This window comes from Ciconia boyciana, chromosome 3 (genome assembly GCF_034638445.1).
Source record: "Ciconia boyciana chromosome 3, ASM3463844v1, whole genome shotgun sequence".
Classification (NCBI taxonomy): domain Eukaryota; kingdom Metazoa; phylum Chordata; class Aves; order Ciconiiformes; family Ciconiidae; genus Ciconia; species Ciconia boyciana.
Genome location: NC_132936.1, coordinates 103,793,571 through 103,819,269, shown reverse-complemented (window position 1 = coordinate 103,819,269; position 25,699 = coordinate 103,793,571). Strand labels below are relative to the sequence as shown.

Genomic DNA, 25,699 nt, shown 5'->3' with positions numbered 1-25,699 from the left:
CTCCCTGCTGTGTGGGGCAGCAATGCAGTCATGCCCTGCTATCCCTGAAAGGGTAAAGTCTACCAGGTTGACGTGCTGACTTTCCCCACGCCAAGGAAACTGCAGAAAGAGCCGTCCCGTGCAGTGCCCACAGCGAGGTGAGGTGAAGGCGTGCAAAAGGCCCAGGCGGCTGGGCCAGGAGGGGAGGTCTCAGGGTAGTGTTGTGCTGGCTTCTCCCAAGCAGCAGCTGCAGCAAAGCACCCTTTGCTTTTTGGGATGGCCTCATTCAAAACACTGCCCTCCATCTCTCCCCATCGCACCCTTGAGCATCTCAAGCAAGAGGAGGAGAACTGGACTCTTTTCTAATCATTTCGCTCTCACCAAATTTCACCAAAAGAAATAAAGTGACAGCCACCTCAAAGACCTCCTCCTTTACTAGGGTTGCACCCAATTTTTAAAAGCTGGTCTATATATTTGGGGGCGGGGGGGGGGGGGGGGGGGAATCAACAGAAGTTTGTGTTACCAAAATTCTTTGACAAAGGAATGACACAGTTTCCCTGTCAAGGACAAAGTAAGGAAAGGCAAATGTCCCCAGGCCACTGAGTCTGCCAAACAACTTTTCATGCCTCTTACCTGGGGCTTCCAGAAACAGTGGAAACCAGCTGAATAAGTAACAACTGTAAAACTGGTTTTGTTATCCTTGCTTAACCAAAAGGTGCAAAATTAAAATTAAACAAACCAAACAAACAATAAAAAAAACCAAAAGAACAAGAGAAAAATAAAAGCCACTTTACAAGAGGTGCCAAAAGAAGATAAAATGGTTCAGAAACAACTATGTGTTTACAGTCCTTCTTCTTCTCCGAAGTTTGTTTGTAACTAGACACTGTTCACATTGAGGCAATAAATACAAGAACATATGTGATTTTTTTTTTAAATGTGCCCTTTGACTGTCAAAATCTCCCAAACAGGTGTTGGCTAAATGATTATAAATTGGCCTCTGGATACACCTCTTCAACTGAGCCGTACAGGACTGGCGATAATATAATTAGACCTAAAAACATCAGGCTGGTGAATGCTTTCCATCTGTTTGGCAATAATGTTTAGTTAACAATAGTCTTTAAAAGAAGCACCTTCAACTTCAGTTCTTAAAGTTATTTATAGGGCCATTCTTAACACACCAGCACTCTTACTAACAAGAGCTTTAGCCACTTGGAAATTATTAGCCATACGGCTGTATATGAAAAGGAATGGCAGCATTTAACATCTGTATCTCTCCAGATTTACAAGCATCAACCTCATTTAAAGTCATTTCTTAATGAACAGTTCCACGGTCTGTATTAATATTATAGTTGCATGCACAAAGATCATAAGGAGCCAAACATTTTTTTAATACCAACAGTAGGCCAATCAGTAATGAAGCTGTCAGCATAAAGGACAGAATAATAGCTTCTTTAACCCTCAAACAGGATTTGTTCATTTGTAGAGTAGAAGACACCAATTTAAAAACTGCTCATGGGTTTGCTCACCTTTATAAAGACAAAAATCTAATTTGGTACTAATTTGATACAATTGTCTTTCCAATAAAAGGCTCCTAAAGCCATCTTTTATTCCATGATAAAACAACTGCTATAACTAAAACTGTCATGAAATAATTACCTTTGATAGCATACCTTATTGCACAAATACAATTAATGTATTCCTCCCTTTCATTTTTCACACTTGCTTATCAGCACTGTATTAGCATATGGTGTAACAGAATAGATTACTGAGCTCTTGCCCTATAAGACGACATATAGAATGACTACCACTAATGCAAATAAAGCAGTCAACGGGTCCCTTTAGGGCTAGCTTCATCTGTTGTTATATTACAACATCAAAATTAAAGTAGCAGCTACAGTTTTATAACTGTAATAACAACAAATAATATTTGTGTGCCTTTGAGGTTAACTACCTAGATGGACTAACCAGTCTTACTAACCAGCCTCTTTCTTTTTCCTTCCCATCAAGCATCATACCTTCCCCCAGCGATGACCATCTACAGCTCCACTTCATTTAATGGAAAATTATTTTGTTGCTGATTCAATACCCACCTTTCTGCAAGACTGTTTACCTCAAAAGGGACTCCAAGAAGCCCAGGAAGAGCCATAAAAGTAACTTTAGAAATTCACCTAGTGATGCTCCATTTGGCCCTGGCAGACTGCGGACTTTACATGGGCCCACCAAACCAAAAACCTGCTTCAAGGGGAGGCAGCCTGCGTGCATATTACAAAAAAGGTGGTTTAACCAGATTCATCCAAATAATTAAAGGACTACATGAGTGAATAGATCACTATCAGAAAACTGACATTTCGGGAAGGGATAAGAGCAGGAAAGAGATGGTCACAAGAATATTCGCTTGACTTTTTATCACACATCCAGAGTGGAGAAAGGTGAGCAGCTCTTGGATGCATTACCAGGCTGCTGCAGAAGTGCGTAACAGTAAGCCTGCCATTGATCCAAATGTCAACTTATTCTCCTCACCTCATGCTTTACAGCCAATTTCTAGATAGTAGCGCTATCCGAACAAGTCTTTCCTGTTTGCGTTTCTTCACACTTCTCTCCCACTGCAAAAGGGAGTGCTTCAGTAACTCTTTTTCTAAGATTTCTTTATAAAATACAAAGTGACAAGTCTCCACCCTAATGGCACAATGGGACAAAACAGGATTCCACAGAGCATTTCCTATGACATAACTCTGTTCCTCTCCAGAGCAGACCACACAGGATGCTCACATTAGACTAGGCTGCTCCTAGCTCGCATAAGCTGATGGAACCTGTTTCACTGATGATGACTACTGTATAACTTGCAATATTTAATACCTCCTAGCAATGAGCTGTCGACTGTAACATTCAGCATCCTATCTCAGAGGGGAGGGAGAAGAATGCACAGCAGGGCATTCCTGGGCGCTGAGCAACTAGACTGTGACACAAAAGGAGACAAGGCAAAATCCTATTTGTAATACTAATGTACGAACAGAGTCAAGGTCTACATATCACGCTGGCTTTTACGGCACTGTTGCTTGTTCGTTCCTTCCCCATTTTTCTATGTTGATGACAACCTCAACGTGGACGAAAACACTGACAGGCAAATAGCAATTGCCAAAAATAAATATATAATATAAATAAGTGCCTTCACCAGCACAGACATCCCTATTTTGTACAAGCACTTCAGCTCTCAGGCACATCCCAAAAAACAAGTGAACACTGCAGCACTGCATGGCAGCATCTCAGTAAAGTGGCAGATAGCAATACCCCTTCATGATGCCAAATAGGATTTTCTACTTCTGATTTTTTTTTCCTAAGTCAAGGGTTAATTCTGATGCTGACAGCAGCTACTTAAAAAAATTAGCTTCTTAGATTTGATTTACAGTGTATCCAACAGCTTAGTGGAAAATAAATTAAATTCAATTCAATATAGTAGGTACAATTAATTGGAGAAAAATAAAATAAAACCTGCCTGGTAAATAACCATAGTCTAGCTTTAAGAAAACAGTTAATTTTAGGACCCTTTAAATGCACAGAAATTAGCAAATGTTTCAGTATGCTAATTTTTTTTAATTAAAAGATATTTCTGCAGTAAAAGCTCTTTCATATGCACTACTGATTCTTCATCAAACGTTAAGTTTCCAACTTAACACCAGTATAGCCGGTGGCAGCCTGAAGGTTTACCATCTGCTGCCACCCAAAGTCACGGTGGCCACCTTCAGAACATATGCATCAAAGCCCCGAGATAAGAGACTGAAGGAATACTGCAGAAGTCAGCATAAGGGGAATCACAAACCCAGAGGCAGGCAACAGGCAAGTCACCAGGAAAAAAGAACGTGGTGAACCATTAGTCACCCTATCGAGCACCCAACCAAGGTCACGGGGGACAACACTGGACTGCTCGAAATGTACTGCTCTCCTGCGGGTGGCTTTAACATAAATGCAGTCCTCTATCACATTGCAGACATTTGCTTCCCCAGTCCCCCTTTCTCTTCTGGGTTTTTTTCCCCCCTCCCTTCCCCCCTGCACAGCATCTAATACTGACTTTTTTCCAGTCTCCACACTTCCAGGATGTGGCACAGAACGCACCTGTGCTTTTTGTTTACTTGAGTAGGTTTTAACACTAATCAAAATTAACACCTCAAAACACGTTTGCTTACAAAAATGTGGCTTTAAGTTCACTAACACGGGTTGAAAAACCGCTCGTGCCTGATCAAAGAAAATGGAATAGGATCTTTTACTGCTGTACCAGATACCAGAAAGGTTTTGAAGACACACCAGAGCTAAGGGATTACTTTAAAACCAGCTCCATTTTGTTATTAAATTGCCGTTCTACACTGAAAACACATCATGTAATAATATCACCAGTGGGCCATCTATTAATTCTGGTCCTTGTCTCCTAAATGAATGGACTCTTGTCATACGATAGATTCTCTAGCAAAAGTCCTACAAACTCGAAGATGTATCAGATGATCACCTAGGGTTTTTCTCCTTGCATTTACCTCACCAGCTGGAAAATCCCATTACAGGTAGTGACAGACAACCAGGAACGAGACAAGGTGGTCACTTTATCTAGCATGAGTACTCAGGACTGCAAGAAAACCTTAGCAGGGGCTGGCGCACGGCTGGGTGCCGCACTCAGGGCATGGTTGCGGGGATGAGGCAGAAGCAGGCGTGCAATTTCCCCCTGCTCTCCTCAGCTGTGCCAGCTGTCAAGGCTACCAGGATTAAAAGATCTACTTAACACAGATTTATTCTTGTCACTTTTCAGATTACACCACCCGGACTCTCACTCATCTCCCTCTGTCGTTATAAAAAGAGATTACATTTGGCTAATATGTATAAAAAAATGCGATTATTGCTTATCCTTGTACCTGTGCAATATGAATTATCTTCAGTTTGCAATTATTCCTCCTTTCAAACCATTATTCTAAGGAACTTACAGCTCATATATTCTATGACTTGCAATAATAGCGTACTTAAAAGACAAATGGTGCAGCTTTAAATAATGCAAATGCTAAGAAAGCAGCATATATTCAAATTCAAATTTTTAAATACTTTCAGTTTGTTTGTAACAGAGAGGAAAGTCCACTTTCTTAGAGCAAACTAAAAACTGGCCAATAAATGACAAATGGTGAAATATTAACCTAGAAAATACATCTGGCAGGTTTTACTAGAGAATACAGTTTACAATACGAAACTCCACTCAGCATCACAGAGTAACTGCCTGGCACCAATTATGTACTAAGCAACTTCGTAACAGTTAGGAAGACAAACTCAAATAATTTGGGTTTAAAAGAAAATATCTCTATAAATTATTTCTTTCTGGAGGCCACAAGATACACACAGTTCAGCCTGCACTGGAATATTCAATAATTTAATTTCTGTTTTATAAAGGGAAGGGCAAAAATCTGCATTACTTTACCCAGTCTTAGGACTGGTTTATGTCAGATGAAACAAAATGTTCACTAAAGTCAAAAGAAATTTTAGTGAGACAAACGAGAAAGAAGCTGGAGAGACACTAAGGGTTATAACAACAAAACACTCAAATGGTCTTCAGACTGGTATAAATGGAAAGACTTCAGGAAAACAAGTGGCAGCGGTTTGAGGGCAGGGAAGAAGGGACAGGACTCTTTCTAGCTGGGAGAGAGATCACGTTTTAAAGTTGAGCAAGCTTTGTTACTTGCAGCTCGAAATCTGACTGTAGCTTAGGAATAATCCAGCAGCAGTAGGGAAAGGAAGGCAGTGAGCCAAGAAATCAGTTTTGACAACGACTCTGTAGTTGATTTAATTTTGTAGGACTTGGCAAGTCACTTAAGAAACTAAAGGGTTATTCAAAACATAAAACAAGCTCTTAAAAGTTTCTTTATTTGTATTAATAGTTACTATTATTACTCAGTTTCAGATTTTCAACCATTTTTGTCACTGCTATTTTCCATTATGCCATGTTTGGATGAGGAAAACTTGCTAGTCTGTTGAATTCATTATAATATGTTTTCAGCCAGTTTCTCTTTCTAAGCATTGTAATGAAACAAGAATGAATGTCTGTACTCGACCATGCTGTTTCTTATAGCTCCCTTTTCCCCACACCTCTTATGTATACACAGCCACTCATTCAAATCCATAAGATGATCTAAAGACACTTAGCAGATGTTTTCTCTCACCTGGCTCTCAGGCGCACACTGCCACGGCCAACTCAATTTCACAACTGCAACAGTCTTTAACCTCACCCCAAAATAAAATGCTGTATACTTAAGTTTCTAACAAACACTAACAGGACATAGGTAACTATTCATGCACAGCACACACACTGCCATAAAGAGTGCATTTCTCCTATCCTCTGATTAAATTCCATTAAAACTAACCATAACCTGTTTGAATTCAACAATGGGTCTGCAGATTATGCATGCGAACTCTACATATATTCTATATACTTCTGCTTTTTGGCACTTTGACTCATCAAGTAGACAGGTAGTAATCTCACTTTCTAAATAATTAATAATACTGATTTGGTTCTTCTGCATATTTCTAAGGTCAATTCACTAAAACGTACTACCATCAGAGTTATGACTTCTCACCACAGCACGACAGCCACAAAAAATAACCTATACTCAAGATTAACAGAATTGCTTCCAGTTCTTCAGAAAATAAGTTATCTACTTCTAGAATCCTCTTCACAAACTCCCAGAATAATTTCGGCAAGGCTGTGATGAGAGTATTTTATTTTATAAGGCTTCAGATTGTATAATAAAGCTTAACAAACAGCGTATTGAACAACAAGCTCAAATGTACAGACATCTGCGGAAGAACTGATCACAGTCACACCAGTGCCAATACAGACAATGTGGCTTGATGGGGGACCAGGGGAGGGGATAGAAAAGACATAAAAGACAGTCATTGGTTACAGAGGCATAGTTGTTACTTAATGCACTCTGCTTTCAAGATGAATCTTTAAATTGAATGAATCTAAATAACAGAGGGTTCTAAAGAATAAGAAATTGGGTTTGAAACAGCATTGTGAAGGTATCCAGCAGCACCATAACAAAGTCATTTCTTTAGGGGCCAGTTGTAGCTTCAAAGGAAAGATTTGCCTAGGGCAGAAACTCAATACAGAATCTGCAACCTTGGTTTTTAATTAGGCAAATTTTGAAAGCAAAAATCTTTGCTATTCCGAAAAGAAGTTTGCTACTTTAAGGTACGTGAACTGATAAAATAATTGATCATTTTTGGTTGGTGATAACAGTAGCTAAAATATTTAGACATTAGCCTGTTTTCAGTGCAGTACCTCTGCATTGAAACCAACAAGAGCTTTGCTGCCTAATCAGCAGCACCTCCAAGTCCACAACATCTGCAAGACAAAAGCTACCTTTATAATTAGATTAAACCTCTATTTTCAGAAACCTACTCACAAGTAGACTCTTTCCCATAATAAACACATAAAATACCTGCAAATACCACCTAGTTAACCTTTGACACCATGAAGTAACCAAACACAGCAGCAGCAGAATTCAAGAAACCTGGTTTCCTCAAGCAAAAGGTAGGTCCTCTTGGGACTATTAAAATAGGTGGATTTATACCACAGCCTTTGCATGAGAGCAGAAGCAGAAGGATGGGAGGCGAGGCACAGATATGGTCATTCTTCTGTGAATTTTCACAATATTTTAAAGGAGTTTAATAATGCTAAGATCTCTAACTCTCTCAGATTCAGCAGAAAAGGGTCAACACAGCAAAAATTATTCAGGTGACAAGGAGGGTGGACAAGCAGACAGAGTGGGAAAGATGGCACACTGGGAATAAAATAGGCTAAAATTAAATGTCTAATCATTCTGCCTAGCCTAAAATAGTTTGAAAAAACCCAGAGTTTCAGGTAGCAACAAGCATTTTGTCTGTGAAAATGAAGCCAATTCAAAACACTTCAAGAGGCTTCAAAAGAAGAACAAAGACTGACATTACTTTAAGGGAATGCGCTGAACCTTTCAGCATTTGATGGAGTGCAGGTTAACAGCTGGTTTTCTTGAGGCGGCACTATAGCAGGCAGACACCACTCCAGGCTTCAAGCAGCAGTGGGAGAAAAGGTCTACAAACCAACCACCACCATTTTTAAGTCAGGGTGTTTAAGCCTGTCTTGCACAGGATTAGGCAAGACAGCAATAAAAATGCCAGTGGCTCATTACTATCCACACCCCCATTTTCTGCTGAAACCAAAGCAGCTACCTCAGGGTTAGAATAGGAGAAGAGTCTTTTCAGGCAAAACTCCGCATGATGCTGAATCAGTTGCAGACTTGTGCCCAAAAGCATGGCATCTTCAATGCTGGCCCTGAAAATCAGAATCCATTTTCAAGAACAAACATGCTATGTCACCTGCTTAGCTCCAGCAAGGATACCTACACATCTATTCAGATTTCTCCATGATGTGAGCTTTAGGGCATATGCAAGCAGAGAAGGAGGCAAAGAACAGTGATGGTGAGGAAGGAAGCGAGATGATGCTTTGAACCAAAGGCAGGGGCATCATCTCCAGCACACAGATACACGTGCACACTTTTGTTTCATATTCACATGCATTTTGTGTATGCGTTATAAAACCAAATAAAACATGCTCTGAACATTTGGGCTTAGAGCAGCTTTTCACTTGCCTCACAACTTTATGAACACTTAAAAATACATGAAAAAAGACAGCATACTCAGAGTAATATTAAGTTCATAATAAGGAGAATCTGGAAGTAGGTACGCAGAGTATAAAGACACCTGAAAGAATATTGCTCCCTTTTTCATACAATAATTAAACATTAACTCTGACCCCTGTGATATTGTTTACACATGAGCATACCAGCTGTATACACGGGCCTGTTACTCCTCACACACATCTCCAACACTAAGATCTTGTATTTTTGTCATCACCAGAACACTGATTCTTCCCAAGTCTGCCTCAAAGATCTGGACACATTCAGCTGGCACTTGGGACACTTACTAGAGCTGTGCTCAGAGAGATCTAGGAGATCTCATAACACCAAGGACTCCAAAAGCTTTATTCTGATCAAGCATCCTCTCCAGTCGCTGTTCATTATTCTTATACGAGAACGAAGATACCGAAAAGGTCTTTGTTCATTTCCAACACTTCTGCAGCCTGACATTGTCAGACTAATTCACAAAGTCCATGCCTACTGCATCCATTTAGTGGCTACTAATTTAGTTAGTGCCTACTACTCCAAGAGATAGGTGTTCTTTCCAGCCTGTCTCTCTGATACGTATACAGAGTGGAACGCAGGCTAAATTCTGTACTTCAACTGAGGAAAGAAGATACAATGAATATGAAGTCAGAGCTGAGAAAACCTTGTGTGCTATAAAAACAACCATAACACCTAGTGTATATAGCCCTCTGAGGAGAAGTTATCAACTTATGCACATAATTACAACAAAACAGGCAAAGAAAAACAAAAATCAGTCCCCATATAGCTAGGTTCAGTCCAACAAGAAAAAGAAACCGAGAAATACAGACCTTAAGAGACCAGCTACAGGTTTTCTGATGCACATTACAAATGCATAAATTGACCATGCATCAGTACATCATACACAAACCAGGGACTACATAAGGAACTATCAAAAGGCACAAGGGAATTGGCACAGCAAAAAGGAAATGAGCTTTTACAGTCTGCATTAGCCACTGCCACATTGCTGAATAATACATCATCTTAAAAGTATTTGGTAAGGTGATAACTAATCAGCATTATCAAAACAATGCAGCAATTCTTCTGGTCTCTTAATTAGGCTTGCAAAAAAAATGTATGGTCCTTCACTGTTTACAGAGGGGTATTACCCTGGGATTTTGGAAGACATTATTTGCATGAGTCAAAAATAAGTGTGGCTTCATTGCTGAATCTCTGTCTTGGTGGGGGATTTCAATTCCAAACTCTCGGGGAAGGAGAACAGTCGTGTGTGTCCCCCAGCACCCATTTCAAGTGACAGTTCAAAAGTAGGAATTTCTACCCTTCTATATTTCAAGTATCCACCAGATTATTCAAGTGAAAACACATGAACTCGTCCTTACCCCAGTATTGTAACCATGACTTCATTTTTGAAAAACAGGCCTCATCCTATTGAATGCCACCAAACATGTACCTTATCCTTTAGCTCAAATATATTTTGCATGACCTTACATGAATTGCTTAGATAAAAGCCTTTTTTCTTCTACTTTTGTTATTTTAAAGTGCAGATGCATTTGAGTCATTTTCCCCTTTTGTTTCATATCCTTAAGATCCACAGCTTCAAAGACAAAATGTCAGCATGCAGTCGATTTATGACTGAACTCTTGAAGAGACACTGAAGAATTACCTTGTCAATCACCCCAAGGACTCTGAAGGCCTTCAGTTCCTCGGCAGGGCTCCTTAGGTTCCAAGAGGGCCTTGAACTTAGTGATCCTGGAGGCTAATGGAAGATATCAAAGATTATACATCAATCAGGGTGGTACTTGAAGGAAGACTGCCTGCTGAAGCAAATGCCAGGCCGAAGGAAACTAAATTTATCATAAATCAGAGAGAGTGAAGATGAAAGGAGAAGTTTTCTGTTTGTCCTTAGTGGGGGGGGGGGAAACAACTTGCAAATAAATAAAAACCGAGATAACATTGAGAACAAACATTTTAAAAAGAAAAAATAATTAATTTTTATACTTTCTATGCTTAATGGAACCTGGCAATCGATTACTCAATTCTTACCGCATCACAATAATCAATCAAAGCCTTACAGGTATTCTGGATACAAAATAATTCAGAGATCACTGAGGAGGAGAAAGCAAATTAGAGGGTTTTTAAGCCTGAAGAACATAAAATACAGAATTATAAACAGGGTTCTCTGGTGAGCTTTATGAAATCCTTTTAATAACAAGATGCACAACAGAAACGATTCCTAAAACTGCCTTAGAAAAAGGTAGCTAGCCACGTATCATTAATCTAGAAATTAACACCATAGCAAGAGAACTGGCAGGTACTAACTATTCAAGTAGTTAATACGCGTAGATTTTTGTCCGTGCTATGTTTTGTAGTTTCTCAGGGCAAACTCAAAGCTTGCATGTCAAAGCAGGGAACAACGTTTCAACTGGAAGTCTTCTGGGACAAAGATCAACCTCTTAAGCATCACATACACCTCTGGCACATTAACAAACATTTTCAGAAGTTTCTAGTTGCCAGCTGAGAGAATTCATTAGATCCTCCTCCAAAAATTCAACATGCAGTTTCTATTAGAACCACAGACGTGGATCTTTTCCTCACAAACAAGGTAACTTCATTTGCAGAGTTGCTGAATGCCAAACTCTTTTTAAGCGTAACCTGGCCTCCCCAAGTACACTTCTATTGCACAAAGGTAAAGGAAGGTGAAACTCCTTGATTTTTAGGCTTCTAAGAGGCAAAAGCTGTTTATCTAATTTGTCAGCATCCTGAGGCAATATTTAACAAATATGTCACAAAGGAAAACTGCTGGTAAGCAATTATGCTGTGGATTAAATGTTTAAGTATCAGGAAAAATCAAGAAATTTTCCCTTCTGATCAGAAACTCCCAGAAAAACTGAAGATCCTGAACTAGGTAATTCCATCTGCTTCCTCCATAGTGTTTCCCCTCCAACATCTTTACTGTGCTATCCTCAAAGTCCAGAGCACCTCGCCAAAGCCCTCCCCAAAACTGGTTCCTCTTTGTGTTGCCAGTCAGCCACCTTGTCCTTCCAAATTCTTTCCCAAAAATCAACTCTTGTTTTAGTATTGCCTGCAAAATTAAACAGAAAGGTTCAAAAACACATGTTCAAAAAGCAAGGAGAAAACTGTGCTTTTCTGTTGTGTTCACCTACTGGGCTCTATGTTAAAAAGAGTTTATTATTTATCCTCATTTATCTATCTGGGTCTTATAATTATTTTGTCATTCCGAGCAAACAATTCCGAGCAAGAGTGCCAACAGCAGTTAAGAGAAAACAGCCCAGATTCTACAAATCACTAAAGGTTTTAGTATGAAGAAGAAAAAAAACTCGACATGAAGCTTTTTCTCCAAACCTAATTTAGGTTCCACATTCTAGTGAGCTGTTGGAAGGTCGAGGGAGTTCTTTTGTTGGGTTGTATTTTAAGAGTGTGCAATTTTTCTGCAATAACGAAATATTTGCTTTGAAACAAAGAGTTGTGCTAACACAGAGTTTATTCATGACAAGATTTCAAAAGCATTCTAAGGAATACATTTAATGAAAGAGAATATTTCCAAATCCTCTAGACTACTATAAAAATTTCCACTTCTGTCTGCATGCTATTACATTTTATAACCATTCCTCCATAATCAAGCTTTTAAAATTTTCTCTTATGCATAACATTTCAACCATGAATGAAGTTCATACATCTCTACAGAAGTTAATAGTTGTCTAATAATGCTATAGAATCAGACTTCTGCACCCATCATGTCTGAAGAGCCCAAAAAAACCAGTACCTATTTTTGTGTCCTTCTCTAAAATATCACCAATGGTGGCACAGTCAGTAATACTGTGTACACACACTGTTTTCCATATACACATTCTACAGTCACTTCTTACCTTAAAACGATTAACAATCACATCCACATCTCCACAGCCCCCAGTAGCCTCTCCATTTTTATCAGTTTCAGGTTATTTTTTTGCTCTTTGCAGTACTTTGGTTTCACTGTTGCAAAGTCTAATAGTGGAGCCCAGTGATGAGGAGGCATCACATTCTGTTGTGAAGCAAGCCGGAAGCAAACTCTAAATACCCAATTCCCAGAACTACAGCAATTAAGCACTCTATGAAGCTGCCTGCTCCTCTGAATAGAGTAAAAATCCAAGCTCAGCATCTAGCCAGCGATAAGAAAAATAACTACAAAACAGCGCTCTCATCAAAAATAGAGGAACAAAAAAAACCACCCACAAACCAGGAAGGAGAGTAACAAAAACTCAAAGGCTTCGTTTGCCTTTAGAAATAAGCCATTTATATTCTAAAGAAAGTGGCAGGCTACCTCTGCCTGCAGAAGGCCTTCAGCAGCCTGTCCAAATGTTCAGCATGCTGCTCAGTTACCCCAGGCCCTTCTCTCCTGTGGCTAGGCCCTATACATTTTGAAACTATTTCCAGACTACACTGACCTGCACAGCTGGAGTTATCTGACTTGGGATCACTGTCACCAGTTCCTTTCCCACCATCACCTTTTGGCTAGCATATGCTAATTTCAAGTGGAAAAGGTTGATGCTGATTGTGATGCTAGCCTCTGCAAAGGCTCAGCAGCTTGTGGCCACCACTTCCTTCGGAAGGCTCTAGTTCTGCAAGCTACGCAATGAAATACGGCAATAGCTCTTGCCTCAGCTTTGGCATCACTGCCAGAGGTTTTAAGAGCAGGGGGAAAACGAGAAGTACACCACCAGCCAAGCAAGAGGAAGATCTTCTCATGTTAACCTCATTTAAGGCAAGAGCACTATTCCCAGCCTGGTGACACAAACACAATTTGATGGGAAATGATTCTACTGCTGATGCTGCCACCATTGACAGCAGTCACCACAGAACCTCAGGATAAAAAAAGAGCACTTTCACAAACACCAGTGCAGACCTGCACATCAAAATGCGATCTCCCCTCACCATTCTGAGGTCTGTGTCTGATGACTTCAGTAACCATCCCCTTGTAGCACAGCCAGACCCTCGACTGCAGCAAGGAGATGCCTTGTTTTGAAGCAGATACTGCCGGCCTGAGGTGCAAGGCTCCACACCACAGGTGTGAACGAGCTTCCAGCTCTCCTGGCCTGGCAGAACATCTTGGCCCCTTCCTCATTCTGCACCATGGGAAAACAAAGTTGCACCTCTGTACACATCTGAACGTGGACAGAGCTATGGTACGCTTCAGAAGGTCCCCAGTGATCACCAATTTGGGACTGCATCTTCCCTGAAGCTGGGACACATCTGGGGTCATGCACATCTGGAACCAGCAGCAGACACGAATGCAGAATGTGATCTTGGAAGCCTTGAGACTGAATTTCTTATTTTATGTTAAATTTACATCTCACAGAACTACAGCAGTGTATTTTCTTTACACTTCATGTAATTTTCATGCACATTTAATGAGAATTTTAGGAAGTAAGATATCCTATGAAAACTGCAAAGACTGAAGACTGCTTTTCCTGTTTGGGCATCAGGCTTGCATGTAACTTGTTACTAAATTGCTTTGAAAATCAAAAATAATTGACATTTTAAAAGACAACAGCTTTTATAACAGTGCGAAGAGAGACAATTCTGAATATAAAAAATTGGGCATAACTAGAACCACAAATAATTTCAAAGAGTGAAAAAATATGCATTATAAAAATACCAACAAAGTTAAAACAGACCCACAGCCTGTACGTGTAGCTGTGCTGGGCCTCACAGCTGACAGCTATGTAAGACTGCAGCTTTCTGACGGTGAATCCAGTGCGATTCAAGGGCTCTTGCTGCAGCTTGCACTCAGGCTTGGAGGTGGCTCCCCAGAGCTGCTGCTTGTGAAGGGGCAGAGGAGAAAATACAGCTTGAGAATCTGCAAAATGGCCTGCTGCTGCTGTCACACGGTATTCTTGAGCATTTGTTGTTGAAAAGGCCCTTGAGGCTGCCTTGCTGTGCCAGAGGAGGAAGAGAAGGACAGCATTTGCTGCAGCTTGTTTTTCCAGAAGGTCTGCATGCCTGTTTACAACCTCCAGAAGCTGTCCCCACATCTCTCACTCCTACGAGTCACACCAAGGCTTTTCTCAATGTTTACAAGACCCTGTCAAGTGAGATCCCAGTTCACAGTCAGTCACAGTTGCGTCAGTTCCCTGTACTTCTTTTCAGCCTTAAGAAATCTTCTACCCATCCGTAAGCCCTTTATCCATAACCTTTTTTTAACAGTGCCAAGTGTTCTCCAAACACCTCCTCTTGTGCTCCTCTCTTCACCACTCAGACTTGCCAGCAGCAGGGTGGTTGCTAAGGGTGCTACCCTTGAGGGCTACACTGTTGGCTTTTTACTGAGGCAAGAAAAGTAACAAACTACTATTGTTCTTTGTTTGGTTTCCATGGCATCAAACATAATTTTTGCTTCTCAGCTCTGAAATGCCAGGCCTTCGCCTCTAGGGAAATTTGGTCTTCGAAGAGGCAAGGGCCTGGCATTTTGGGCTGCAGAAGAATAGCTTGCTTCCTTCTGCCCCAGGTCCCCAAAGAAAAGCCACCGTGCTTTACCATCATGTGATGTTCAGACGGCAAACGGGTGGCTTGGGGTGCGTTTAGCAGGCATAGTCTTTTGAGACTGCGGCATGTGGTTCAGCACACAGCTGGCAGACCGAGCTTTTGGGAGATATGAGAGGCTGAGAGGTGCAAGACAATAATTGAACCTGCATTTCTGAGCTTACCTCTTCCCTTACTGGACATTTCTCTGGGCTGGTGGATGAGAAAGAAGTAAAATGTCATGTCTAAGAAGGCCAGGTGAACCTAGTTTTGATGCTGATCACTGTGGATGTTCCTGGTAAGGGCACAATAGGAAACACAAAGCTGTCTACACCAGACATGGATGACAAAGCAGTTCTGCCTTGTAACATCAGGTCATGTAGAAAATGGCTCTCATGGCTTGGATGGGCATATGCTTCCCTGGGTAAAACACTGGCTGGATGGCCGGGCCCAAAGAGTGGTGGTGAATGGAGTTAAATCCAGTTGGCGGCCGGTCACAAGTGGTGTTCCCCAGGGATCTGTGTTGGGGCCAGTTCTGTTTCATATCTTTATCAATGATCTGGACGAGGGGATCGAGTGCACCCTCAGTAAGTTTGCAGACGACACCAAGTTGTGCAGGAGTGTTGATCTGCTTGAGGGTAGGAAGGCTCTACAGAGGGATCTGGACAGGCTGGATCGATGGGCCGAGGCCAATTGTATGAGGTTCAACAAGGCCAAGTGCCGGGTCCTGCACTTGGGTCACAACAACCCCATGCAACGCTACAGGCTTGGGGAAGAGTGGCTGGAAAGCTGCTCAGCAGAGAAGGACCTGGGGGTGTTGGTTGACAGCCGCCTGAATATGAGCCAGCAGTGTGCCCAGGTGGCCAAGAAGGCCAATAGCATCCTGGCTTGTATCAGAAATAGTGTGGCCAGCAGGACTAGGGGAGTGATCATGCCCCTGTACTCGGCACTGGTGAGGCCGCACCTTGAATACCGTGTTCAGTTTTGGGCCCTCACTACAAGAGAGACATGGAGGTGCTGGAGCGTGTCCAGAGAAGGGCAACAAAGCTGGTGAAGGGTCTGGAGCACAAGTCTGATGAGGAGCGGCTGAGGGAACTGGGGTTGTTTAGCCTGGAGAAAAGGAGGCTCAGGGGAGACCTTACTGCTCTCTTCAGGAGAGTACTGAAAGGAGGTTGTAGAGAGGTGGGTGTTGGTCTCTTCTCCCAAGTAACAAGTGATAGGACGAGAGGAAACAGCCTCAAGTTGCACCAGGGGAGGTTTAGACTGGATGTTAGGAAATTTTACTTCACTGAAAGGGTTATCAAGCATTGGAACAGGCTGCCCAGGGAAGTGGTTGAGTTGCCATCCCTGGAGGTATTTCAAAGACATTTGGATGAGGTGCTTAGGGCCAGGGTTTAGTGGTGGACTTGGTAGTGTTAGATTTACGGTTGGACTTGATCTTAAAGGTCTTTTCCAACCTATATGATTCTGTGATTCTGTCATGAACAAGAACACTATGCCTTAAATGCCGATGCTTGCTTACTAGTCAGACCTCTTCCTCCAAAGCGCAAATGGTCTCACTACCCCCACTGCTCATGAAGTTCCCTGCACTGAACCACACTTCCCATAACCAAACTGCACTCTGACCTTTGTAATATAGGCACAGGTATTGCTAGGGTCCAGTATTTGTCCATCATTTTCTTGCAAACCAATTTCAGTTAAATGGTTCAAACTGTGCTGGGCTAAATGGTGTAACAGCACTTGGCCATGCTTCTAGGAAAGGCCTCCTAAGTGTACTAACACAGTGATTCTTCTCAAAGACTTCAGTGTCCCTCCAGCATGGAAGAAGTGATGAGACACCTCTTTACAGATTCATGTAAGCAAAGAAGGCATTGTACAGTGTTATTTAAACATTCGCATTCATATCCTGTCCAAGCACCAGCATTTGAACAAGGGATGGTAGCAGTCAGCATGACCTACAGCAGTAGGAGGTGCTAGTGGTAACAGACCAGCCTTGCCCCAGCATGACCAAAGGCATGTAATAGCAGTTAGAGAAACATCAAGCTGATGTGAAGTGATGGTGCAATGAGGCATACGCACTAACCTTGTAGACCACAGACTTAATTTCTTTAGGAGAAGGACACAAAATATCTGCATGTTTCCACTAGTATCTCCCATGAATCCCACTGTATATAGATGCAGGTCATTTCAGTGCACTTATCATTGTCTGGATGGGGTAGAATAATTCATGCAAACTCCAATATAAACTATCTTGGGCAGTAAAAAGGGTAAGCAGTAACTAAGGTGCAAGAATTCAGGTCTGCTCCGCAACCAACGCACAGGAAGAGTCACATTCCTCACTTCCCTTAAGATACTAAGCCAAAGCACAGAGCATGACAACTCTTAGTGGTTCCTACCACTACCCTTACAATAACTTTGGGAGAGAAGTCCTTCTCCCAATTAACTTTCAGCTATCAACTTGGAGACAAGCTGTTCCTCACCACAACCATCGTGACCCACCAGCACCATCTGCCCTTGATGCCAGCAAGTTCCAAACCTCTAAGATAAAAGTCAAGTTTAGCCATTATGAAGAGCAGCAAATAGAAGATATTAAAATACACATACAGACTTAGGTAAAACAAAGCCAAATCGTGGAAGCATGGCTTTTTTTGTAAAAAGGAGAATGAGCCAGGTGCAACATTTTGCTTGTGCAAGGTCAGATTTGCCCTAACTTGTCAATTTTGAGTTTCAACACAGAAGGAGAATGGTATTCTATTCTCACTGCTTTTTTTTTTCTTGTCTTATCCCATTTAATCCTGCTTTCCTTTGGATCTGCAAAGAAGGGATGTGCCTTATTCAGTACAGCATAAAAGAGGAAATACTTTACCTCTCAAGTTCACATACAAAAATGGAACCTATTTCTTCCTCCTTCCCAACCACAATTAGTTTTTAAACTTATAAAAAGGCAAAAATAGGTTGTTAATGGTTTTTTCTTGTTCTGCAGATTCCAAACACAGTGAGGTTTTCATTCAACATAGATTCTTCCCCATTTTCAGGGGTGTTTGACCCAAAGAAAGACTACCTAGTAGGAGTTCATATCAGTCCAAAATACAAAATTGTTCAAAGTACAATTCATAGCAGCAGCAAGACTCCAAATCTCACAAAATATATCCCATTTGGAACATCCTCAAAATTGTACTTGTGGGCTCTCAACATAAAAAGCGCTACCGTTCACAAAATCAGTGTTTTTGCTTTTTTAATTTACTTATTAGCAGTTGGATTTTATAAGGCTTCCTATTTTTGCAGCAGTGGTCTCCTTAAAGGATTTTTAGATCTGTGCAAAATAAGAAGCAATAATCTTCTGCGCCTTTTGTCCTCACTTGAAATAAATGCAGAAAGATAAGAAGTTGGTAACTTTTATATTTACTACAATAGGGCAGTCATTGACAATCACACACAGTTTAGCATGACTGCAGTAAAAGTCTAAAGTAAGAACAGATAAGTCTCAAAGGAATTGGTTGGGGAAGGGCAAAGTAGAAATTTATTGAGGGTGCCTTGGAATAAGCTTTGTTTGTCTTTTGTACAAGTACAGATAAGGGTGTTTCTGCTTAAGAAGGTGGGAATTACTACAGAAACCCCTCAAAAATCAAGAACCAGCTGATCACTCAAGCACATCCAAGAGAAACATCTGAAGGGATCAGGAAGAACCTTTGCTCAATTAAGTACTTACTTTGTGGGAAATTCATCTCTCATCCCCCTGCCATGTGCTTGACTCACTTCTGATACAACATTATGTGCTAGGCTAAAGAAACCAACAGCCTTTCTGCTCCCCACAGGACCAAGCAATATTCTCATGGGAAAGTCAAAAAAAAAGTTACATGCTGGTGGGTTTTTTTGCTTTACCTTTATATTCTTTAGTATTATTAAAAATGTTTACTTCATTAACTGCGGAGTAGAAGGAAAGCATGTGAACAAACAGGCCTGGGTTAAATCAAGCACTCCTTGTAATGCTATTAAATGCAACCAACAAGAATCAGAAAAGAACAACAACTTAACAGAAATGTAACATCAAAATGCTCCTCAGGCCTCCTGAAAGAGAGAAATTCTAGACAGTTTTTGAACCTCAAGCTCAAATATACTTTGCTAAAAGACAGGACAATTTAATTATACCAAATTCTGGTTCATAAAAAAAAGAAATTAAAGCTTACCATAGAAACAGATGCATCTTCAGAGGATTTATGGTAGAGACTGGAAATTTTTTCTGCACGCATAAGGTATTCTGCAGTCTTCCTTTTCACTGCTTCTCGACGAGTTGGACTTGATTCACCTCAACGGAGAAAAAGAAAGATTTTTTCTATAGAGAGAGGTACTAAGTAATCAAAGCACATGACTGCTTTGATTCTACCTTTTTTGATTTGCTTTGGGTTACTCATAATCAAACCTACAGATATGCATCTTATAAAAAGCAAGTACTATGATCTCAGAGTTCTACAAAAATAACAATTCAAGCCTTGCTATAGACTAAAGTAAATAAAAAGTCTTACTTCATTTTTCTGTGATCTGGTATATGTTCCTATGGTAACATAAGTAAGAACTGAAACAAACCACTGATCCGAACACTGTACCCGAAAAAAACCTCAATTAGGGAAGACACGATAAGATATTTACAACAAAACAATAAAGAAACTTGTTTTTTCCCCATGTTTCTGATACGGGCTTTCCCAAGGATAAAAGAAAATCAGAAATACTGTCAATAGCCAGAAGGCAACATGAGAGGCACCAAGAACTCTTGCTCATAGCTTTCCAATGCTACCTGCTCCTTGACTGTTGGCTTGGGGTGACACAGGAAGAAATGACGAAGCACTTGCTCCAACTACTTCACTTCCCAGATGACGGAACAACCTTTGTGTTATATCTAATCTATCCAAACTCTCGCAGGAGGTGAGAATACTGTGATACCTCACAAATTCTATATTCACTCTAAAACTTCCAGTTCATGTTTAGGCATTCACATCATGACCAGTATATTCTTATAAGAGACTAAATTTGTGATGACAACACCCAACCATTCAACCACCAAGCAAAGATAAAAAGATGGTGAGCCACAGTTGTTATAACAGAGAATTGAGATTACTATGCTGAAAAATAGTTACAGACAACTGTCCCAGAAGTCAGAGCAATAGCAGAGATTTCATATGGCCCTGACAGCCTCTTCCAGCCATAAATGAGGCCATCCAAGACTTGCAGAAACATAGCCTTGGCTGTGACGAGCTTCTGCACCGACAGGTGCAAGCCAGCACCTCTCACAAACCAGTGCTCAAACAGGACAAGGAACTGCAAGGATATCTACCTAACAGCTACTCAACATGAAAGACAAGTCAAGGAACAGGAGAGGTAATAAATTAAACACGCAAATACACAAGCCCTAACAAACAGCAGATAACAGAGACAATAACGAAGACGAGAACTCATAAGACTGATCAATGGGCCATGAAAGGAACCTCTGAGTGTAACCTTGAAGAAGTTCAACCAGAAACTTGGTAACTGATAAGAAAAAAAAAGGATTATTGTGGGTTATCAAGAATGAGTCTCATAAAAAAGAGAAAACTTATTATGGGATGTCTGAGGGAGAACTTACTCTGTAAATGCTCGCATGCAAAACTTACTGTGGGAGGTTTTCAGGGAGGATTGTGGCAATGTGTAAGATGTGAGATACTTAGGGGCAGGACTAAAGGCGAGGAAAGGGAGGGGTCAAGGTGGAGTGGGGGGCACAAGCATGAGAAAACAGGTGGGAATTACATGGGCTGACTGTGGGTAGGCAGGCTGCTGGTCAATATGCTGGGCTGACTGAGCCCCGTACCTGACCACCACTGTCTGTCTTACCTTCTTATTAAACTCTACTCCTCACTATTTTCTGCGTGAGTATGCTCATTAGCCTCTGTGCATAAGATACGCCAACAAACTTCAAGCCAGATAAGCAGGCAAGTTAGACAAAATGTCTGAGAGTTGGATCATGGAACTGGGGGGCAGTTACCAGAGAGACCTAAACAGCAGGTCTTTGCCTGACCAGCAATAGTTCAAAAGAGGTTGGTCTGTTCACACTGCCTGTGGTTATGTAGGTGTCTCTAAAGGGAATATCCTTCTGCCTATGTCAATCTGTTTATGGTCAGCCATGTCCATACAGGGTATGTGTGTGCACACGCAAGCCCCTCTCAGAAATTTGTGCTCAGCTTCACTAGTGGTAGGACCCAAAGAAGGGGTAAGCTGCAGCCATGTCTCTCCAGCAGCTCAGGGCAGGAGGAATCGCTCTGATCCTTCGGTCAGCCAGATCTGGCTAGCTTTAACACTGACTCCTTAATAAAGGAGGAGGAACAGGTTGTCTGACTGCTCAATTTTCCCAAAACACTTTCAAGATGGCAGATCATAATGAAAAACTAAGTACGAGGTCTCTTCAGAAAGTTCCTAGAGAATTCCTCTGCTGTAGGCTCTCAGAGCTGCTGTTTTCCCCCAGCCCCCTGCAAGAGGGAATGAATCATTCCTCTTGCTTTCAACTATCCTTAGACTCAGAGAGTAAAGAAGGCAGAGGCTCTTTACCACTTTATGTTCCCATGGTCTACTACTAGTCATTTTGACCCTGTTAAAATAAAGACTCCCCCTCCCTTTTATATCATGACTACAAACTACCTAAACACACAGACTCCATCAAGAGTAAGTAGAAGAGACTTACCATCTACTTCAAGCTCTGCTGTAAGTGATCTATTGTAAATCTTATTATCCACCTCACAGCAGGAGGGAAAAGTGATTGTCACCTCCTCGGACAGAGACACACAGCCCTGCTCTGCAAACACCTTGGACTACACTTGGTTTGGGTAGAAACTGGACAGTGAGAAATTCAGCGCTCTTTCCCCATACGATATTATGGATATGTAACAATTTCTCAGTAATTTCTCTCATTCTAAAGACAGAGGGGACTTCATACCAGGGCCAGCACCTCTAATATCAGCCTCCACTTGGTAGGACTCATCTAGGGAAATTCCCCTAGATGAGACTGCCAGTCTTATTGCCATCTACGATAAAAAAGAAAAGTAACACTCAATTGTTTGAACTTGGGTTTGGCTTTATCAGAAGAGAATAGATACACAGTATTTTATAAATGTGTGTTGCAATTTCTTAAAACATGACTAACGCTCTTGCTTTCATCTCTACATTTAATCTTACAGCACCATAAAACTTTCTTGTGCCGATCCACCAGTGACCACCCACATTCTCTTAGACACACACAGTGGTAGTCGCTCAGGGAAAACAAGTCATCTCACAGCAATAACAAACTCTTCAGCCAGCGTCTTCTTCAAGCAGACTGGTCGAAAACTGCTAGGTTAGTGTCTAAGGCCATCATAAAAGCCAAGCCTACTGCTTAATTGTTAGTTATGTGTATTTAGTTGGGATGTTTATTGCCTTTTTCAATGTTTCAGTAATTTTACAGTAATTAATGCAAACAAGCTAGGATGTCCCCTTAGAGCTGTCTTTGTTCTCCCTACTTTCACAAGACATTAATTTCAGTTTTCCTTCTACTTTTCCTTCCTGAGTAATTTGTTAAATATCATTTGCAAACTGTTCACTCATTCAAATCTTCAGCCATAAAACAGGGTGTGGATTCACAAAACAACATTTACTCAACAAGTTCTTGCATCTTATTTGCAAATAAGATCATTAACAGTTCAGTCTCTGAATACCGTAACAGGTGGATGTTTGAGAATTGGATTTATGGAAGTGAGATTTTGGCTTTTTATTCTTTACATTAGTTTAACCAAGAAAATGTAAAAAGCTACGTTCCAATACAAATTCCCATATAAACAGCCAATATCTCACAAAAATCTGTAAAGAAACACAGGATATGAATTAAAAAAAAATAAAAAGAAAAAGTTACTTAAAAAGCCTTAAACACAGGGGTGATGAGTAATAATAAATACCCCATTAAACTAAAAATAATCTTTAGCATTTATGCCAAATTTCGGGTCATAGAACTCTTCACTTAAAACCTAATAAATCACTAAAACACTAGAACAAATCCTTATACTTGACAGATGTTAAAGCTGTGATGCAGACTTTATGCATTTTTTTTTTAAGGCAATATTGCATTTTGTTATGGAATAGTGTTTTTAGTTACACAAAACATGTACTCTTAAAAGAATCCACTAATTTATTCTTAGTGAAGACCTTTTGATTTAAACACTGTGTGAACATACTGAGCTCCTATTTCCATTCTGTGGTTAGCCCACAATAATCTAAAGAGGTATCTCTCTTTAATTACAATTTATAACTTGAAAGGCATTTTTCTTTAAATGGCAGCAAACAGGAAATGTTTAAACTGTGTCAAAGCCTTTGATGAATCTTTACAACTGCTCATAAAAGATCATCCTGCTTAAAATAATATTGATTTTTCATTTATTTTCCTAGATACTAGAAGATTTACATTTCATCTGATCAGGATCAAAGGTTCTCCCCCCTCCTGATCACTGGGATTAAATCAGCAATGTCATTTTACATGTTTAAAAACTACAGTGCTAAAGCAAGATATAAAAGTGTAGCAAGGCTGATCATAGAGACCTTAGAATAAAAACCCCTCAAGATTCCCCGTCTCTCTCCCTCTGCATTTGCTACGGAGCAGCTGTGCCTCACACAGATTCACATGAATGAAAATATTAAGGCGAGAAACCACCCACTTAATTTATTTTCCATATTACTTTCCTGTAATTATTTTGTAAACTGTTCACACAACAATATATAAAAACATCTGCAAAAACAGGTAATTAATGTGTCAAGCCAAACTAATGCATTTTTTATGGTGTCCATGCTTCGTCAACTGTAATTATAACTCTTTTTAAGCAAATGATGATGTGTTTGTTGCAATGTACAAGTGGTTATTTTAGATGCTCTGTTTACTATTACTGCAAACAGAATATAAAAACTCTACAGCTACTTTGTTGCACATATAAGCCTTCATCTACACAAGCACAAGCAGGCTGCTCCCTCATTTTCCAAAGGCTTTGCCTATTTCAAAGAAATAAAAATATCTTAAAATGAAAATTGGCTTTGGAAAGGCTGACCAGGCCACCCGCTGACCAAAGTAACAGTAGCCAGGACATTAGGACAGCAGCCAATGATTTAAAATTTGTTCCTTAATTTTTATTTCTAAGGACAGCTCAGCTACAATATATTTACAAAAACAGACGTTCCTAACAACATTCAAATGATCTTGAGGGTTTGATAGAGGAAAACCACAGATATCAGAATAATTGTGCCACTGAGTTCATCTGTGACTTGCCTGCTTGTTTTCCCATAGTCCACTGATGTGAATGAAAAAATACAGAGAAGCAGCATTTCCACAGAACAGGTACATAGTAGTAGCATCTGGGAAAATAGCAATATTTTTGTTTGTCTTCTACTCAAAGGGAGTCTTCTACTCACACCTCATAGCACTTCGGAAGAGCACATACCTTTGAAAGATTAGCTAACTCAATGTTGAAGTGTTAAGTGTTCAGCTCAGTTAACTGTTTATTCAGGCATTAAATCTTCTGTAATTCTATTATATAAGAAAATTACTTCAGGTATTAATAGCAAAAAGCTATTGAAATGGGGCCATACCTAATAAACTCAAACAAACAAAAAAAAAACCTAGGCAGTAAGGACCGTGAAAAAAATCTGTCCTTTTCCCAAAATAATCTGGGGTACTAACAGAACATGTCTCAGATGCATAGAAGTGCTCTCACACTTGCTCTGGTCCTTAACTATTCTTCTCCACAGATCTAGGATGAAGTCATGTGGAAGATGTGTATCTTACTGGACGGTAACAAACAAAAGATAGCTCTAGTCACCATTTGCCACTAACATATACAATGTCCTACATTCAGTAAATCACAGTATATAGCACCCACCCAGGAATTCTAGATATTCCTTCCTTCCTTCATGTCTGGCCACCTCCAAATCATCCCCCACTGTGCATTACAGATTTTCCTCAGGAAGAGCCAATCTGTCAGGACAACATCAGTGCACTCCCTTACCAACTAGCTGCTTGACCAGGATGTGGGTATTTCCACAGAAAAGGTAAGGCTAAAAAGTTAGCATTACCTGTCCCAATCCTCTGTAACCTCCATATTCCAAATCTTCCTGCTTTTCTCTCAGAGTTACTAAAAATATATGTGGACTGCCTTTATTTAAGAAGATATCACAAGAGATTTGCTCCAGGAAGGAATGTCCTCTTGCAGAACAGGCTACAAGGAACTTGTGGGAGACTGCCTGTTGTGCTAACCCCAAACTCCACGTTCTTAACAATTTAAACAGTAAAACTTTCTCTAAATACTGAAATCTTCAATGAAACATTTATAATTGCCAAATCTAACAGCTATAATACCATTTTTTATTTTTAAAAGTTTCTTTATCTTCTTCACAGTCTTCCTGCACATATCACCCAGCTGGATTGCTGAATTTTTCAAAGAATTGCTCTCTATAAAAATGCAAGGGAGTAAGCCTTAAAAGAT

The 25,699-nt window shown here is 40.4% G+C and overlaps 1 protein-coding gene across 9 annotated transcripts in view; it reads right to left on the bottom strand.

The window, feature by feature from the left end:
• RPS6KC1 (ribosomal protein S6 kinase C1) overlaps positions 1 to 25,699 on the bottom strand; it is a 105,594-nt gene that overhangs the window by 45,746 nt on the left and 34,149 nt on the right. For all 9 annotated transcript variants that reach the window (XR_012041649.1, XM_072856913.1, XM_072856910.1 and 6 more), the window contains 2 exons: positions 19,370 to 19,488; positions 10,330 to 10,422 (listed from right to left, as the gene is read on the bottom strand). Coding sequence is in view for 8 of the 9 variants with exons in the window: in XM_072856913.1 (XP_072713014.1) it covers positions 10,330 to 10,422; positions 19,370 to 19,488 (212 nt within the window). In the remaining variant the exon portion in view is untranslated. The remainder of the gene's footprint in view (positions 1 to 10,329; positions 10,423 to 19,369; positions 19,489 to 25,699) is intronic.